This window comes from Mesoplodon bidens (genome assembly GCF_964165515.1).
Source record: "Mesoplodon bidens genome assembly, chromosome: 18".
In the NCBI taxonomy this organism is placed as follows: Eukaryota; Metazoa; Chordata; class Mammalia; order Artiodactyla; family Ziphiidae; genus Mesoplodon; species Mesoplodon bidens.
The window spans coordinates 13,690,394-13,706,267 of NC_138175.1; the positions used below are offsets into that span (position 1 = coordinate 13,690,394).

Consider the following 15,874-nt stretch of genomic DNA (forward strand, 5'->3'; position numbering starts at 1 on the left):
ACCTTTCTTCTGTATCCCACAACAATGCCTAGCACAGTTTTGGGTACTTCATAATTATTCAGTATTTACTTGTTGATTGATTTCTTGGAATCATTTCAGACTATTATTTCACTGATTGTTAATAAAAGGAAAAAATCCTCAGCCTTTTTTTTTTTGAATGGGATTTTTAAATTTTTATACACATGACAAGATTTTACACCAATAGTCAGTTAAATAGTACAAATTTACATTCATGAGGAATGTTAAAAAAAATTCAACTAAAAAACCCACTTCTTCCTGTGACCCCAAATCCCAACATTTTACAGTGCAGGGGAGAAGGGGGCTGGGAGGGAGCATCCAAAACAAGTCTCTCCCAAAACAAATGAGTTAAATTTCACATTCCCTCTCCACACAGGATCCAAATGGTGACAGTGTAATTTACAGTTCATCTTTTTCAGCTGTAGATTTCTTTGCTGTTTCTTGTTCTTCCTCATCCGTTCCTGCATCCATTTCTTCGTCGTCGTCTTGCTCTGTGTCTTCTGCGGTATCCTCTGTTGTTTCTTCAGGTTCTTCTTCTGGTTCTTCTTCCACCTTTGCATCAGGGTCAGTGTCTAAGCTGAGGCGAAGCATTCTTTCTATTCTATCTCCATATGCTTTAGTGTCTGGTAAAAGATATCCTGACCGCAGTGTTGCTGTTTCAAACAAAACCACAGCAAGATCTGAAACTGTTTTGTCATCTTCATCTTCCTTAACTCTTCGAAGCATATCTCTCATCAGTGGGTGTCTGGGGTTAATTTCAAATGTTTTCTTCTGCCTCAACCTTTTTTTAACCTTAGTAGTTCTGGTGTTAGTCCTCATACTATTCGTATTCTAAGATTAAAGATCATCAAGCCTATTTACATTTACAGATTTGCAGAAATAGATACATCTGATGAAGTGACTTGATTGGGACCTCATGGCCATGGTGTAGGCTCAGAACTAGACCTGTGTCAGCACCCATGTTTGTTTTTGTTCCTTGAAATTTCTGTCTTTTAGTTTCTTATCAAATGGCTGAGTGCCAAACCATAGCATTTTCTCTTTATACTTTCTCTAAAGTTAGTTTGTGCTGGCATTATTCATGTTCCCACTGTTTGCGTATACTACTTTATATTTTATATTCTGCAAGTCTCTGTTCTGTTCCTCTGAACCACTACTTTGTCCTTTGATTCTAAAGGCTCTTTTAAATTTATAAGGGTAATTATTCATAATTACACTTAGAAATTCTTTATAGCTGTTCAGTTCAGTGAATCTCAGTGGCTTAACATCTTAACCTTGTTCTCTTTTTTTTTTTTTTTTTTTTTTGCGGTACGCGGGCCTCTCACTGTTGTGGCCTCTCCCGTTGCGGAGCACAGGCTCCGGATGTGCAGGCTCAGCGGCCATGGCGCACGGGCCCAGCCGCTCCACGGCACGTGGGATCCTCCCGGACCGGGGCACGAACCCGTGTCCCCTGCATCGGCAGGCGGACTCTCAACCACTGCGCCACCAGGGAAGCCCATCTTAACCTTGTTCTCATAGCACTCCTATATTGTCTTCTCTTTGTGGGTAGAAAAACTAAATCTAGAAAGAAAAAAAAATAAGCCAGTTTATTGTCAATTGCAAATTGATACAACGAGAGAGATGAAAACCAAACACTGACCTCCACATTTGCAGTTCACATATGTCTCTGTGGACTGTGTCATTCCTTCATAAAAGGTGTAGTACTCTGTACTTACTAATATAATTCACTAAATTAAATCATTGCAGTTACCAATTACAACTTAAAGGTTTTGAGCTTTTTCTTATTTCATTTGCCTGATGGGCTTCTTAGTCATTTTTTTCTTCATTACAAACACCCTCCAAATTTCAAGGGCTTATAATGACAAACGTTTATTCTTCTTGCTCATGGCTGCGCAGGTCAGTTAGGGTGGCTGTGCGCTGGGCTGCGGGTTAGGTTTTGGTCTGCGCGTGTCTCTCCTTTTCCTTGTACAAGCAGCTCTCTGTACATGTTGTTCGCATCGGGAATGTCAGGAGTGCGAGAGTACAAGCCAAACCACCCAAGCACATTTAAAGCCTCTTCTCACATTATGCCTGCTAAAATCCCATTGGCCAGAGCAAGTCAGTGGCCTAACCTAACATCAGTGGAGCAGGGTATATACTCATTCCACAGCAGGAGGCTCTGCAGAGTTACAGGGCGAAGGATCTGGGTACCAAATCCTACTAAAGAAGAGTAGAAAACTGGGGGAAATAATCCATTCTATCACTGTAGGAAAGTAAGACGTTAAAACAATCATTAATTTGCTGATATAAGTCCTATGGACTGTAAACGTGGCAGTGCTTTTTTTCCATAGGTAACTTAAATCTTCTTTGACTACTTTACTTTGAAAATTCTCCAATGCTCTGAATTTCTTTCAAGAATGCCCCTTTAATCCAAAGTTATCATTTAATAGGAATGAACACAAGTAGAGATGCTAATGGTATTAATTGCCATCTGTGCTTTGAGAAAGAGCTAGAATTACTGATTGATTGGAAAAAATTGAAAGGATAGATTAAAAGGGGATAAGGTAGAAAACTGCCTATACAAAATAAAGTATTCTTGCAAATAAACTGTTAAGGGCTATAAGTTAAGCACTTGGAATTCAGTGAAGGGAACAGAGTTAGGCTAGATTAACTCATAGTATGGAGGCTGATTTCTGAGATGTAGAAAGACACCTCAGAAACACATTAAAATATCTAACTATTCTTACTTAGACAAGGAAGGAGAAAGTTCAGAAGTGGTGTGTTATAATCTCACGATTGCCTAGCAATCTAATTAAAGTCAATTTTAATATAATATTTTATTAAGTAAATACAAAAAGGAGTTTGTACATTAGAATTAATGCCTGCTAAATAATGTAGTGGAATGAACAGTTCCCTAGAAACCTTTTTCTTCCTAAAGTGATGCTAGGTGTGTCTGCTTAACTTGTTAATATTTACTGTTTTTTGTATTGCTTTATTTCTACCCTTGAATAGGGCGAATCTTTTTATTTTGAAAGTGGCATCTTTTACAACCTATGTCGGGAATATTTCATAGAGGGGACACAATTTACTTTGTTTGAGCAGGTTGGAGTACTATGGAATCTCAAAGGAAATAGTGCTTTATTATGGTGTGCATTAAGACAATTGTATCTCCTTTAACAATCTCCTTTAACAATTTCCTTGTATGAACAAGGAAATTAAAGGAGAAGTGTATGGCAAAGCTATTCAATATAAGGCCTAACCTAGTCTACTTTTTTGTCACAGAATTGAAAGTTCATTTTATCTCTGTTATATGTACCTGGCTTTATGAGCAAATGTATTCATGGGAATATATAAATAATTTCTGTTTTTAAACTTCGTATTTTTAATCATAGACCTGCAAGATTATAGACTCATAAGAAGTTACAAACATAGACGTAGAGGTCCCATGTACCCACCACCTCACTTCCCCTAATGGTGACATGTGAGACTAATTTTTAAATCATTGTCAGACCTTTTTTGCCCTCTTTAATAAGCCTTCTTTTTTCCAGATATCTAACTTTCTATAAAGCGAGGGCACCTGTATTGTGCCTGATCCTCTTCAGCTTTCAGAATTATGAAGTATCGTGTAAGGATACTTCTGTCACTGTTGCTTTATGTCTTTAGTACATCCTTCTCCATTTTCCCAATTTCCAGATTGTACCATTGATTGGGAAGGGACTATGTCTCATCCTTTTCTGGTGTATTTCTCCTCAGCAATCTAAAAGATGTATAAGCCCCATTTTACTCCTCATATTGAAGTATTATATTCAGTTGAATATTCAGATTTCTTGTTTTGAGTTTATTTTGGTGGTGTTTGAAAACTTGAGAGGATTTTTTTTAACATCATCTCTTCTTTTTTTTCCTTTTAGCCTGAAAATGAAATTTCTTCAGACTGCAATCATGTAAGTATGGATTTTCCATAATTCACCTTACGTGCTTTATATATATGATGACAGATATTGGGATGCTTTTCCTGTTGTTCTGGGAAGCATAATGTTTTCTTAAATTCACTTAATCTTAACAAGAGGATGATTAACCTTATTTAAGGGCCATGGTAAATCTACATATACTCCTCTATTGTCAAAATAAGTAGGCGCTGCCAAATAATATTTATATACTTAAGTTTAAATTTTTCTTCAGTTACAGCTACCATATGAAATTGTTTCTTTGCATGTCAGGCTTACAATTGTAGAGTTTTGTATTTTAAAGTTGTTTCATTTAGTCATCATACAGTCACCTACTCTGTGCCAAACACTGTGGTAGAAACTAAAGACACACAAATAAGCGCCTTGAAGATAGAGACATATATTAGAGTTAGCAGATAAGAACTCCAGAGATAACTACAATTAATACATTCAATGTCATATATATGTGTCATATATATATTTGTAATACATTCAGTGTCTATATATCTCCCCATATTATATACAGTCTGACATTAAAAGGAGAGTGATGTGAAATCAGATCTGTGCAAAAAGTACCAGGTGCTTCGGCAGAAACTTGTAAGAGTGCAATGGGGACACAAGAGTGAATTTTGCCCAGGTGGGTTGATGTCAGGAAACACTTAATAGTGGAGATGCTACTTGAGTTGTGTCTTAAAAGAGGAGTAGTTATATATCTGAAATCACTCTGTGTCCACATTTTGTGTGTGTGTGTGGGCCTCTCACTGTTGTGGCCTCTCCTGTTGCGGAGCACAGGCTCCGGATGCGCAGGCTCAGCGGCCATGGCTCACGGGCCTAGCCGCTCCACGGCATGTGGGATCTTCCCGGACTGGGGCACGAACCCATGTCCCCTGCATCGGCAGGCGGACTCTCAACCACTGCGCCACCAGGGAAGCCCTGTCCATATTATTTGATAGTTTGAATGGGAGACTGCAAGAATAGAGAAGCAGGTTGGCTGCCTAAGTTGACTACTTATTCTAAAGAAGGTTTAGATAGGTCAGAGATTTAAAGTAAAAATAAAACCACAAGAGTAGTAGAAGAAAACATGAACAGAGGGTAGGGTTTTTAAAACTATGATACAACATCAAAAAATATTTAAAGAAAAAAAAAGATTTATAAATCTGATTGCATTAAAAACTCAGGGGCTTCCCTGGTGGCGCAGTGGTTGAGAGTCCGCCTGCCGATGCAGGGGACACGGGTTCGTGCCCCGGTCCGGGAAGATCCCACATGCCGCGGAGCAGCTAGGCCCGTGAGCCATGGCCACTGAGCCTGCGCGTCCGGAGCCTGTGCTCCGCAACAGGAGAGGCCACAACGGTGAGAGGCCCACATACCACAAAAAAAAAAAAAAAAAAAAAAAAAAACTCAGAAAAGGGGACTTCCCTGGTGGTAAAGACTTCACCTTCCAATTCAGGGGGTGCAGGTTCAATCCCTGGTTCGGAGCTAAGATATCCCACATGCCTCGTAGCCAAAAAAACAAAGCATAAAACATAAAACAGAGAAATATTGTAACAAATTCAATAACAACTTTAAAAATGGTCCACATCAAAAAAAAAATCTTAAAAAAAAAACTCAAAAGGGCTTCCCTGGTGGCGCAGTGGTTGAGAGTCCGCCTGCCGATGCAGGGGAAACGGGTTCGTGCCCCGGTCCGGGAAGATCCCACGTGCCGCGGAGCGGCTGGGCCCGTGAGCCATGGCCGCTGGGCCTGCGCATCCGGAGCCTGTGCTCTGCAACGGGAGGGGCCGCAACGGTGAGAGGCCCGCGTATAGCAAAAAAAAAACTCAGAAAAGAGATTTGAGGGTTTTTTCCTCAAAAATATTATGTAAATTATGAAAAAATATTTGCAGTGCAGATGAAAAGGACTACATTCTTTAATAGAAAGTGCTGTTAATAAACATAGAAAACAGACATAAATAGACTATTCACAGGAAAAGAAAAAGATGTCTAGTAAACAACAAAAATTTCGATTCTTTCATAATTTAAAGTGTGAAAATTAAAAGAAAAATAAGTGCACTGTTTTTATCCATCTGATTAACAAATATTAAAAATTTGATAAATATACAGTATTGACAAGCATATGGAGATTTAAGCATTCTCTAGCCCACCAGTCAATGGCTACCCATTGGCCAAATCCAGACCACTGCCTGTTTTTATGCATAAAGTTTTATTGGAACACAGCCACACTCATTCAGTTACATACTGTAGCTGCTTTCCATGTTATAATGGCAAGGTTGAGTAGTTGCAACAGTGACTATAGTTTCCTGAAAGTCTAAAAAATTTACTTTCTGGCCCTTGCGGGAAAAGTTTGCTAAACTCTGCTCTAGCCTATGGATAGGAATATAAATAAGAAAAACTTCTTTATAAAGCAGTCAACTTAAAATGATATTTGTTATGGCATTATTATGGCATTATTTATTAAGCAAAAGATTAGGGAAAAATCCTTAAAAATCTATTAATAGACTGAATCTGACAGAGAGGAAGCCCAGAAAGAAGTTCCAGAGGGGTGGAGAAAGAAGCTGATCTCCAAAGGATATTACACCACTGAAAATGGGGACAAATAGTATACAGAAAACGGAAGGATTGATGTCCTAATAAAGAGAGATTAGGGCACAGACACAGGAGACGATGGACATCTACAAGTCAAGATGAGAGCCCTCAGAAGAAATTGGTACTACTGACACCTTGATCTCAGACTTCTACCCTCCAGATTCGTGAACAAATAAATTTTTGTTGTTTAAGCCACCCAGTTTATGGTATTTTGTTACAGCAGCCCTACCAAACTAATACACTTGGGTTGGGATGGAATGCATTATAATTTTTCCCATTAAAGTTTTTATTTTATTTTAATTTTTATAAATTTATTTATTTATTTTTGACTGTGTTGGGTCTTCGTTGCTGTGTGTGGGCTTTCTGTAGTTGCAGCAAGCAGGAGCTACTCTTCGTTGCGGCATGCGGATTTCTCATTGCTGTGGCTTCTCTCGTTGCAGAGCATGGGCTCTAGGTGCGTGGACTTCAGGAGTTGTGGCACGCAGGCTCTAGAGCGCAGGCTCAGTAGTTGTGGCGCACAGGCTTAGTTGGTCCGCAGCATATGGGATCTTTCCGGACCAGGGCTCAAACTCGTGTCCTCTGCATTGGCAGGCAGATTCTTAACCACTGTGCCACCAGGGAAGCCCTAAAGTGAATTTAAAAGCAACACTATTTAAAATAGCATATAAAGCATCAAATACCTAAGAATAAATCTAACAAAAGTATGTAAGACATCTCTACAGATAACTATAAAATATTATTCAGAGAAATTTGAAGACCTAAATAAATGAAGAGATATATTAATATATACTATGCTAGTGAGTTGGAAGACTCAATATTATAAAGGCGTCAGCTCTCACCAAATTAAAGATTCTGTACGATCCCATTTCTGTTGTTACAAAAAATAGTAAGCTGATTCTAAAATTTACATGGGAACACAGTTTTGACCAATAATAGCCAAAAGTCTTGAAAAGAACCAAGCAGAGAGAATTTTACCACCTGATTGAAGACTTAAAGTAATAATAATTAAGTCAGTGTGGCAGAGGCACAGGGGTCAACAAGTAGACCAATGAAACAGAATGAGTCCAGAAACAGACTCATATATAGATAGACACTCGAATAAAAAAATCTTAATCCTTACTGCACACCATTCACAGAAATCTATTCTAGATGCATTATAGATCTAAAGGTGAAAAGTGTAATAATAAAACTTCTAGAAGATAACATAAGAAACTATGTGGGATAAGCAAAGATTTAATAAATGGGAAACAAAAAGCAGTAAACAAAAGCAAAAGATTGATAAATCAGATTATATTAAAGTTTGTTTCATTAAATATAGTATTAAGAGTGTGAAAAGGCAAACCATAGAGAAGGAAAAAATATTTTAATCCGTATCTGACAGTATGTGCAGAATATATGAAGAATTCATGCAAAGCAATAAAGAAAAGACAACAGGGCTTCCCTGGTGGTGCAGTGGTTAAGAAGCTGCCTGCCAGCGCAGGGGGACACGAGTTCAAGCCCTGGTCCAGGAAGATCCCGCAAGCTGCAGAGCAGCTGGGCCTGTGTGCCACAACTGCTGAGCCTGCTTTCTAGAGCCTGTGAGCCACAACTACTGAGCCTGCGCGTCTGGAGCCCGTGCTCCATGGCAGGAGGGGCCGCCGTGGTGAGAGGCCTGCGCACCTCAGTGAGGAGTGGCCCCTGCTCGCCACACCTGGAGAAGGCCTGCGTGCAGTAATGAAGACCCAACGCAGCCAAAAATAAAAGATAATAAATAAAATAAATATTAAAAAGTCTTAACTATTAAAAAAAGAAAAGAATCCCCCTGCCAATGCAAGGGACATGGGTTTGAACCCTGGTCCGGGAAGATCCCACATGCTGTGGAGCAGCTAAGCCCTGTGCCACAGCTACTGAGCCTGTGATCTAGAGCCTGCGAGCCACAACTACTGAAGTCTGCACACCTAGAGCCCGTGCTCCGCAACAAGAGAAGCCACTGCCATGAGAAGACCGCACACCACAACAAAGAGTAGCCTCTGCTCACTGCAACTAGAGAAAGCCTGTGCGCAACAACAAAGACCCTACGCAGCCAAAAATAAAATATATAAAATAAATTTAAAAAAAAGAAAAGACAACAGAATAGGAAAATGGAGAAGATAAATTTAATCGAGGAGGTGAAAGACAACCTGTATATTGAACACTACAAGACATTACTGAAAGAAATTGAAGAAGACATAAATAAATGAAAAGATATTCCATGCTCATGGGTTGGTGGAATTAGTATTGTTAAAATGTTCATACTACTCAAAGCAATATACAGATTCTATACAATTCCTATCAAAATTCCAATGACATTTTTCACAGAAATAGAACAAACAATCCTAAAATTTGTTTAGAACCATAAAAGACCCCAGATAGCCAAAGCAATCGTGAGAAAGAAGAACGAAGCTGAAAGCATCACACGCCCTGATTTCAAACTATATTACAAAGCTATAGTAATTAAAACAATATGGTAGGGCTTCCCTGGTGGCACAGTGGTTGAGAGTCTGCCTGCCGATGCAGGGGACACGGGTTCGTGCCCTGGTCTGGGAAAATCCCACATGCCGTGGAGCGGCTAGGCCCGTGAGCCATGGCTGCTGAGCCTGTGCTCCGCAACAGGAGAGACCACAACAGTGAGAGGCCCACGTACCGCAAAATATATATATATGTATGGTATTGGCATAAAAATAGACAAATAGATCAGGGAAACAGAATATAGATCCCAGAAATAAACCCATGCATATATGTCAGTTAGTTTACAACAAAGGAGCCAAGAATATGTAGTGGGGAAAAGAACAGTCTCTTCAGTAAACAGTATTGAGAAAAGTGGACCACTGCCTTACACCAGACACAGAAATTAACTCAAGACCTGAGACCATAAAACTCCTAGAAAAAAAAAAGGCGGTAAGCTCTTTCACATAGGTCTTAGTGATGGTTTTTTGAATGTGACACCAAAAGCAAAAGCAAAAATAAGGCGAGGCTTGGGCTTCCCTGGTGGCACAGTGTTTGGGAGTCCGCCTACTGATGCGGGGGACGCGGGTTCGTGCCCCGGTTCCAGGGGGTCCCGCGTGCCACGGAGTGGCTGGGCCCCTGGGCCGTGGCCGCTGGGCCTGTGCGTCCGGAGCCTGTGCTCTGCGGTGGTGAGAGGCCCACGTACCACAAAAAAAAAAAAAAGTTGAGGCTATATCAGACTAAAAAGCTTCTGCACAGCAAAGGAAACCACCAAGAAAATGAAAAGGCAACCTACTAAATGGGAGAAAATACTTGCAAATCAAATATCAGATAAGGGGCTAACATCCAAAATGTATAAAGAACTCATACAACTCAACAGCAAAAACAAACAAACAAAAAAACCCAATTAAAGAATGAACAGAAGATCTGTGTAAACACTTGTCCAAAAAAGACATACAGATGGCCAGTAGGTACATGAAAAGATAATCATCAGAGAAACCAAATCACGAGATGTCACCACAAACCCGTTAGAATGGCTGTCATCAAGAGGACTAGAAATAACAAGTATTGGTGAGGAGGTGGAGAAAAGGGAACCTTTGTGTACTATTGGTGGGGATGCAATTTGGTACAGCCACTGCAGTGTGGAGGTTCCTCAAAAAGTTAAAAATAGAACTACCATATGATCCACTTCTGGGTATTTATCTGAAGATAATGAAAACACTAACTCAAAAAGATATGTGCACCCTCATGTTCACTGCAGCATTATTTACAATAGCCAAGATATGGGAAACAATATAAGTGTTAAATCGTTAAGAAAATCTGTGTATACATATACATACATACACACACACACACAATGGAATATTATTCAGCCGTAAAAGGAAGGAAATCTTGCCACTTGAAACAACATGTATGGACCTTGAGGGCATTATGCTATTGAAATAAGTCAGACAAAGACATATAGTATACGATCTTTCTTTTATGTGGAATCTTAAAAACAAAACAAAAAAACAAAAAAAGCAACACCAAGCTCATAGATACAGAGAACAGGTTGGTGGCTGCCAGAGGTGGGAGAAATGGGTGAGCTGGTTTTTGTTGTTGTTGTTTTAGTTTAAATAAGTTGAATTTTTTAAAATAGAAATTGTTCCTTAAGATACAATATAACTACTGGATGGACAAATTTAGGATAAACCCTTAATTTAAAAGAAAGAAAAGAAAAATGGGTAAGATACTTGAACATCCATGTCTTAAAGATGATACTTGAATGATCTACAAATAAATGGAAAGGTGCTCATCCTCATTAATAATCAGGGAAATGGAAATTAAAACCTGAGTGAGATACTAGTGTCTACATTCACCATTAGAATTGCTAAAATTCAAAAGACCGACAGTTAGGGCTTCCCTGGTGGCGCAGTGGTTGAGAGTCTGCCTGCCGATGCAGGGGACACAGGTTCGTGCCCCGGTCCGGGAAGATCCCACATGCCATGGAGCGGCTGGGCCCGTGAGCCATGGCCGCTGAGCCTGCGCGTCCGGAGCCTGTGCTCCGCAACGGGAGAGACCACAACAGTGAGAGGCCCGCGTACAGCAAAAAAAAAAAAAAAAAAAAAAATTATACTCAGATTTTCAACTTCACAGAGGGTTGGTGCCCCTAATGTGGGCGTTGTTCAAGTGTCAACCATATACTAAAAAAACACTGAATTGTACACTTTAAAATCGTGAATTTTATGGTATGTGAATTATAACTGAAAAAGTGAAAAAAAGACGAGAGGTAGAATATTTAGCATTAGACAATAGTATCATAGTTATCTGGGAGGAGTCCTGTTCGTAAGGAAATTTACACCTATTATGAGAACAAATAAGGCTCCAAATGAAAAGTTAAAGACATTCAAAAGATCTAAATGATTATCTGAATGGTTTTTGTCAGAAAATCTGTTTCTAGCCCAATCATAGGACATCTGAGTTTGCATTAGATAAAGTAAGGAAATACTCTGTGGTTTGTATTTTTTTTTTTTTGACATTTGTTGCTGTTCACTCCAAGTACCAGACAACTTTTTTCTTTCTTGCATTTTCCCTTTCTTTCTTTCTTTCTTTCTTTCTCTTTCTTTCTTTTTCTTTTTTTTTTTTTTTAACATGGAAAAAATGGCATTGGGTCAGCTGCAAGTCACTCAATAAGGAGGACATTTTTAATCTGTCTTTGGTTTGATGTACATATAGAATCAGAATGTGTTGCTTTAATTTTAAAATATAACATTTAATTACCATGTAGTACTGACTTAGATAGATGGTAGTAGATAGATAAATAGTAAAATATATTTGTCCAGTTCTAACCACATCTTTTGAATCATGGGATCTACTTCTGAGGAGCCAGGAGGCCTAAGATGCCTTCAGTTAGAACTAAGCTTCTCCTACATCTATTCTCAGTTTGGCCTTATATGTCCTATTGGTTGAACTTACCATGGTATAGATTTGTTCTTTTGTTGATCTATTCAACAAATATTTATCAATGCCTGTGTGTTGCATGCACTCTTCTAGGCACTGGGCATATAGTAGTAAGCAAGGGAAAAGTCCCATTCTCTTAAAACTTTCATTATAGATGGTAGCCAGATTCTTACCCCTTTTTCTAAAAACTCACTTATTGATGATAGTTGAGTGATTAGAGTTTTTTACTCCTTTTCTTTGTTTTTTGTTTTTGAGGAGGGAGGAGAAGAAATCCTACTCATCCTTTATATTTTATTTCTTCACAAAATCTTCCTCAGCACTCTTTTGTGGAATTTACTGCCTGTTTTTTTGTTGTTCCTGATGCACTTTATATTAGCTTCTGTTCTCCTTCTAAAAAGCAAATCTGGTCCTGTCACTCCCTTATTTCCCTTTTAGTGACTCCCCATTACTCTTGGGTTAAAGTTCGCACATGACTTACAAGGGCTTTATGATCTGGTCCTGGCCTGTGTCTCCAGAGTCAGTCCTCCATTGGATTTTCAGTTCGTGTAACATGCCCTGCTTCCCATTCCAATGAGCTTCCACACATGCTGCTTTATTTACTTAAAACAGTCTTCTTACCCTTTTTAATATGGCTAACTGCTACTAATTTTTCAGATTTCATCGTAGATAGCACTTCCTCTGGTAAACCTTCCCTGACCAAACCCCCTACTGCAGTGTGGGGTAGTCCTCCCCTGTACTGCTGTGGCACCTTGTGATGCCATTAACGAAATACACATTACCTGCTATTATCATAGCCACCACTGGACAGTGTTTGTCTTTCTCCTCCTGTTTTAACTCCCAGTTCCTAACACAGTGTGTGCTCAAACATTTGCTTCTGTTTCCTGTAATAACCTATGAAGCCCTTGAGATTAGACTGTGTGTGGTACATCATCATAAGAAGTGCTACGCAGATGTTTGAATGAATCAGTGAATGAGTGATTGTATTCTTTAGTCTTGGAGTGCAGCCGTCTGAAAGAAAGGCTTGTGAACTGCCCTCCACCCCCCAAACCTCTTCATGTTCTACGTCATACAAAGCCCCTGCTTTGTCTCTCCATCCGAGCAGAGTTTAAGAGCTCATTTTTGCTACTTTTCAGGAATTGAATCATGTATTGAAATCTTTTAACTGAAGCTGCAAAAATAAAGTAATATTCAGCCCTCGCCCATGAATAGTAATGGCTTTAGAGATTTCATAGCTTAAGACATGTTAAAACAGTTGTGTAAAATAGACCTTATCGTGTGTGTATGTCAAGTTGAGGGTTTTAGAGGAATAAAGAAAGATGTGTCAGGAAACTAGACTCTGGACAACACTCCTTCATAAAAATGATGTGTGAAAAGCACTGTTGATTGTGAAATCTGCAACTAAACCTACCAATTCTTGAGCTTCTGGGTTAGACTTTTTGATTTAAGAATTTTGCATATACAACCTATTTATATTTTCTCTGAAACCCTTATCAGGAATTTTCATTTTTTTCCTGACTTAAAAAAAAATTTGTCCTTAAGTAAAAATAGAGAAAAGTGTATGTCCGAACGGTAGTGTTTTATTTTGTCTGCACATTTTTTTCCTTTTATCTGTAAATACAGTGACATTTTATCTTTTTGTTTGTTAACTGAAGTGTGAATATGTTTTATCTGACTCTGTATAATGGAATTTTATCATTTATAGTAACCATTGATGTTAAATTTCATACTATTCTAACTGGAGTTTTTTTGTTTTTTGTTTTGTTTTGTTTTTTTCTCTTATACCTAGTTGTTATGGAATTATAAGCTGAACCTAACTACAGATCCCAAATTTGAATCTGTGGCCAGAGAGGTTTGCAAGTCTACCATATCAGAGGTAGGTTGTGAAAGAAAGAATTTTGTGCATATTTAATGACTTAGAAGCGAAAATTACATCTGTTGACCAGACCAGTCATTAAGGGAGGAATGACTGATTCAGTTACTTTACTTTTCTTGGAATTAACATATGTCTTGGCTCAGAGATAGGCTAAAGGGGTGTAATTAGACTTCTTTTTCTTAACGTTCACCTACACTTACAGTAGGATGCTGTTGATTCAGACAAGTTGGAAATCAGGCTCTTTTTGTCCCCAAATGGAGAAGACAATCACTTCTGTCATCAGTCAGTGCTCTCACACATGGTACAATCTGCTTATGGCTGAGGCGTATCAGAATGGTTTCCCCAGGAGGCTGATAAACATTCCTTCGTGTTTTGGCTATGCACTTGGACCAGTTGAACCACAGGGCGTATGCTTCAAATAATAGGAGTTAGCATTAAAAAGGTTTGTAAAAAGATTGTATATATTGTTATAAATGGATATTGAGTATAAGAACAAAAATAAAAATAATTACTAAAAATGTATAGCATTATATGGTTGCTAATTGGTGATATTTTTCACTCATTTCTCTTGGCTCAGTGTAAATATCAAATAATATTAGTGAAAATTGTGGTATTGAAATTTTTATTTTAATTTATTTTATTTTTTAGAATTAGTGATAGAAATTCCATGAAGCTGGGGATTTCTTCATACTGAAAGAATCACAAAGAAAATAGTTGCTATTTTTTTAACCTCAAAGTTAATAATCACAGATCTTGCATCATATAGATTTGTCCCCAAACGACCCTATTGATGACTTAATTCAGGACCATTTTCTCCTGAGGTCTTAAGGAAGACTCTCCTCCAACCAGATAAGTCCTCAGCTTGTGTTCCTCACTTTCGTCATTATGGTATCTTGTGGAACCTGTCTTCTTCCTCAGACTTTCTACTACTGAATCAGATATGTTTTATTCTTTTAAAGCAGTGACCTTTCTTCATATGCGTTGGGGCTTCAGAATAGAATCGCTTATTTTAAAACCTTGATCTTCAGCTTCTAGGTTCAGTATTATGCACCTCAAACTCCCTATGTGACTCGTGTACATACCAGTTTGAGTGCCATGTGGAAATTTAGCTCATAAACTAGGCAGATTCGTCAGAATAATCTCCCTCTTTGCTGGTTTTAGCCATCTATATTTATAAAATGAAACTGGCTTCCTTGTAATGTATATGTTATGTTATGGCCCTCTTGTAACCTTTTGGGGTGTTGTGGTTTTATAAAAGATTAATGTAACAGGGACACTTCTCCCTCCCTAGAGGGAGATTATACTGGAGTCAAGAAAATTAAATATCAGGAAGAACATAGTTGCCAACAAAACATTTTATTCTACATCTCCGTCTTACCTTCTTTCTTAATTTTGGAATCCTTCCAAGGAGGAAAACAACATCATAAGAATACTGAAGACTGCCAACCAAACTTTTACTCTCCATGATTGAGTCAAATATTGCCTGCTTTTCTCCTGCCTCATGTCAAAAGTAGAGTGACTATAGCATTTTTTAATGGCACCTTAAGAATCTGCTCCCCAGCCATTTCAGAGTTTACTCCCATTCATAAATATGTTGACAATTTTTTTTTTTTTTTTAATGAGCTGGTAAAATGTTTAATGATTCAGAGCCCAGATACCCTAGAAAGCAGAGCCTTCTAACTCATTTAAGGTGCTGATACTGTTTGGGAGATAGAAGCCCAGGACAGGAAGGGAAAGAAGAAAATAAATCAAAGAACAATGCAGAGCAATTATGATGCAGTTTGCTACCTCCCATCCCCCCACTCATGACCCAGGAGGAGACCCAGCAGGTCACTTGGCAGGCATGTTCACATGGCACATGGGACTTCTCTAGAAGGGCTGTAGGGAGAAACTGTACCCCAGAGCAGTCCATGGAAGATGGAATGGAGGCAGAATTTATCTTTCCAGCCCCTTTCATCTCCCATTTCCCACTGATCAAGGCTCACCCCAGGGGGAGCTTACACCCACTCACTTCTTGGTTGCATAATCCAGCCTTTCAGGAGTTCCTCAAGACTCCAGATCTCATGCCTGCAGTGTTATC

General features: G+C 38.8%; 1 protein-coding gene across 2 annotated transcripts in view; it reads left to right on the forward strand.

The window, feature by feature from the left end:
• The window catches only part of GLG1 (golgi glycoprotein 1), a 142,486-nt gene that overhangs the window by 75,482 nt on the left and 51,130 nt on the right, over positions 1-15,874 (forward strand). For both annotated transcript variants that reach the window (XM_081217472.1, XM_081217471.1), the window contains exons 2-3: positions 3,903-3,935; positions 13,708-13,794. In XM_081217472.1, the coding sequence (XP_081073598.1) occupies positions 3,903-3,935; positions 13,708-13,794 (120 nt within the window). The remainder of the gene's footprint in view (positions 1-3,902; positions 3,936-13,707; positions 13,795-15,874) is intronic.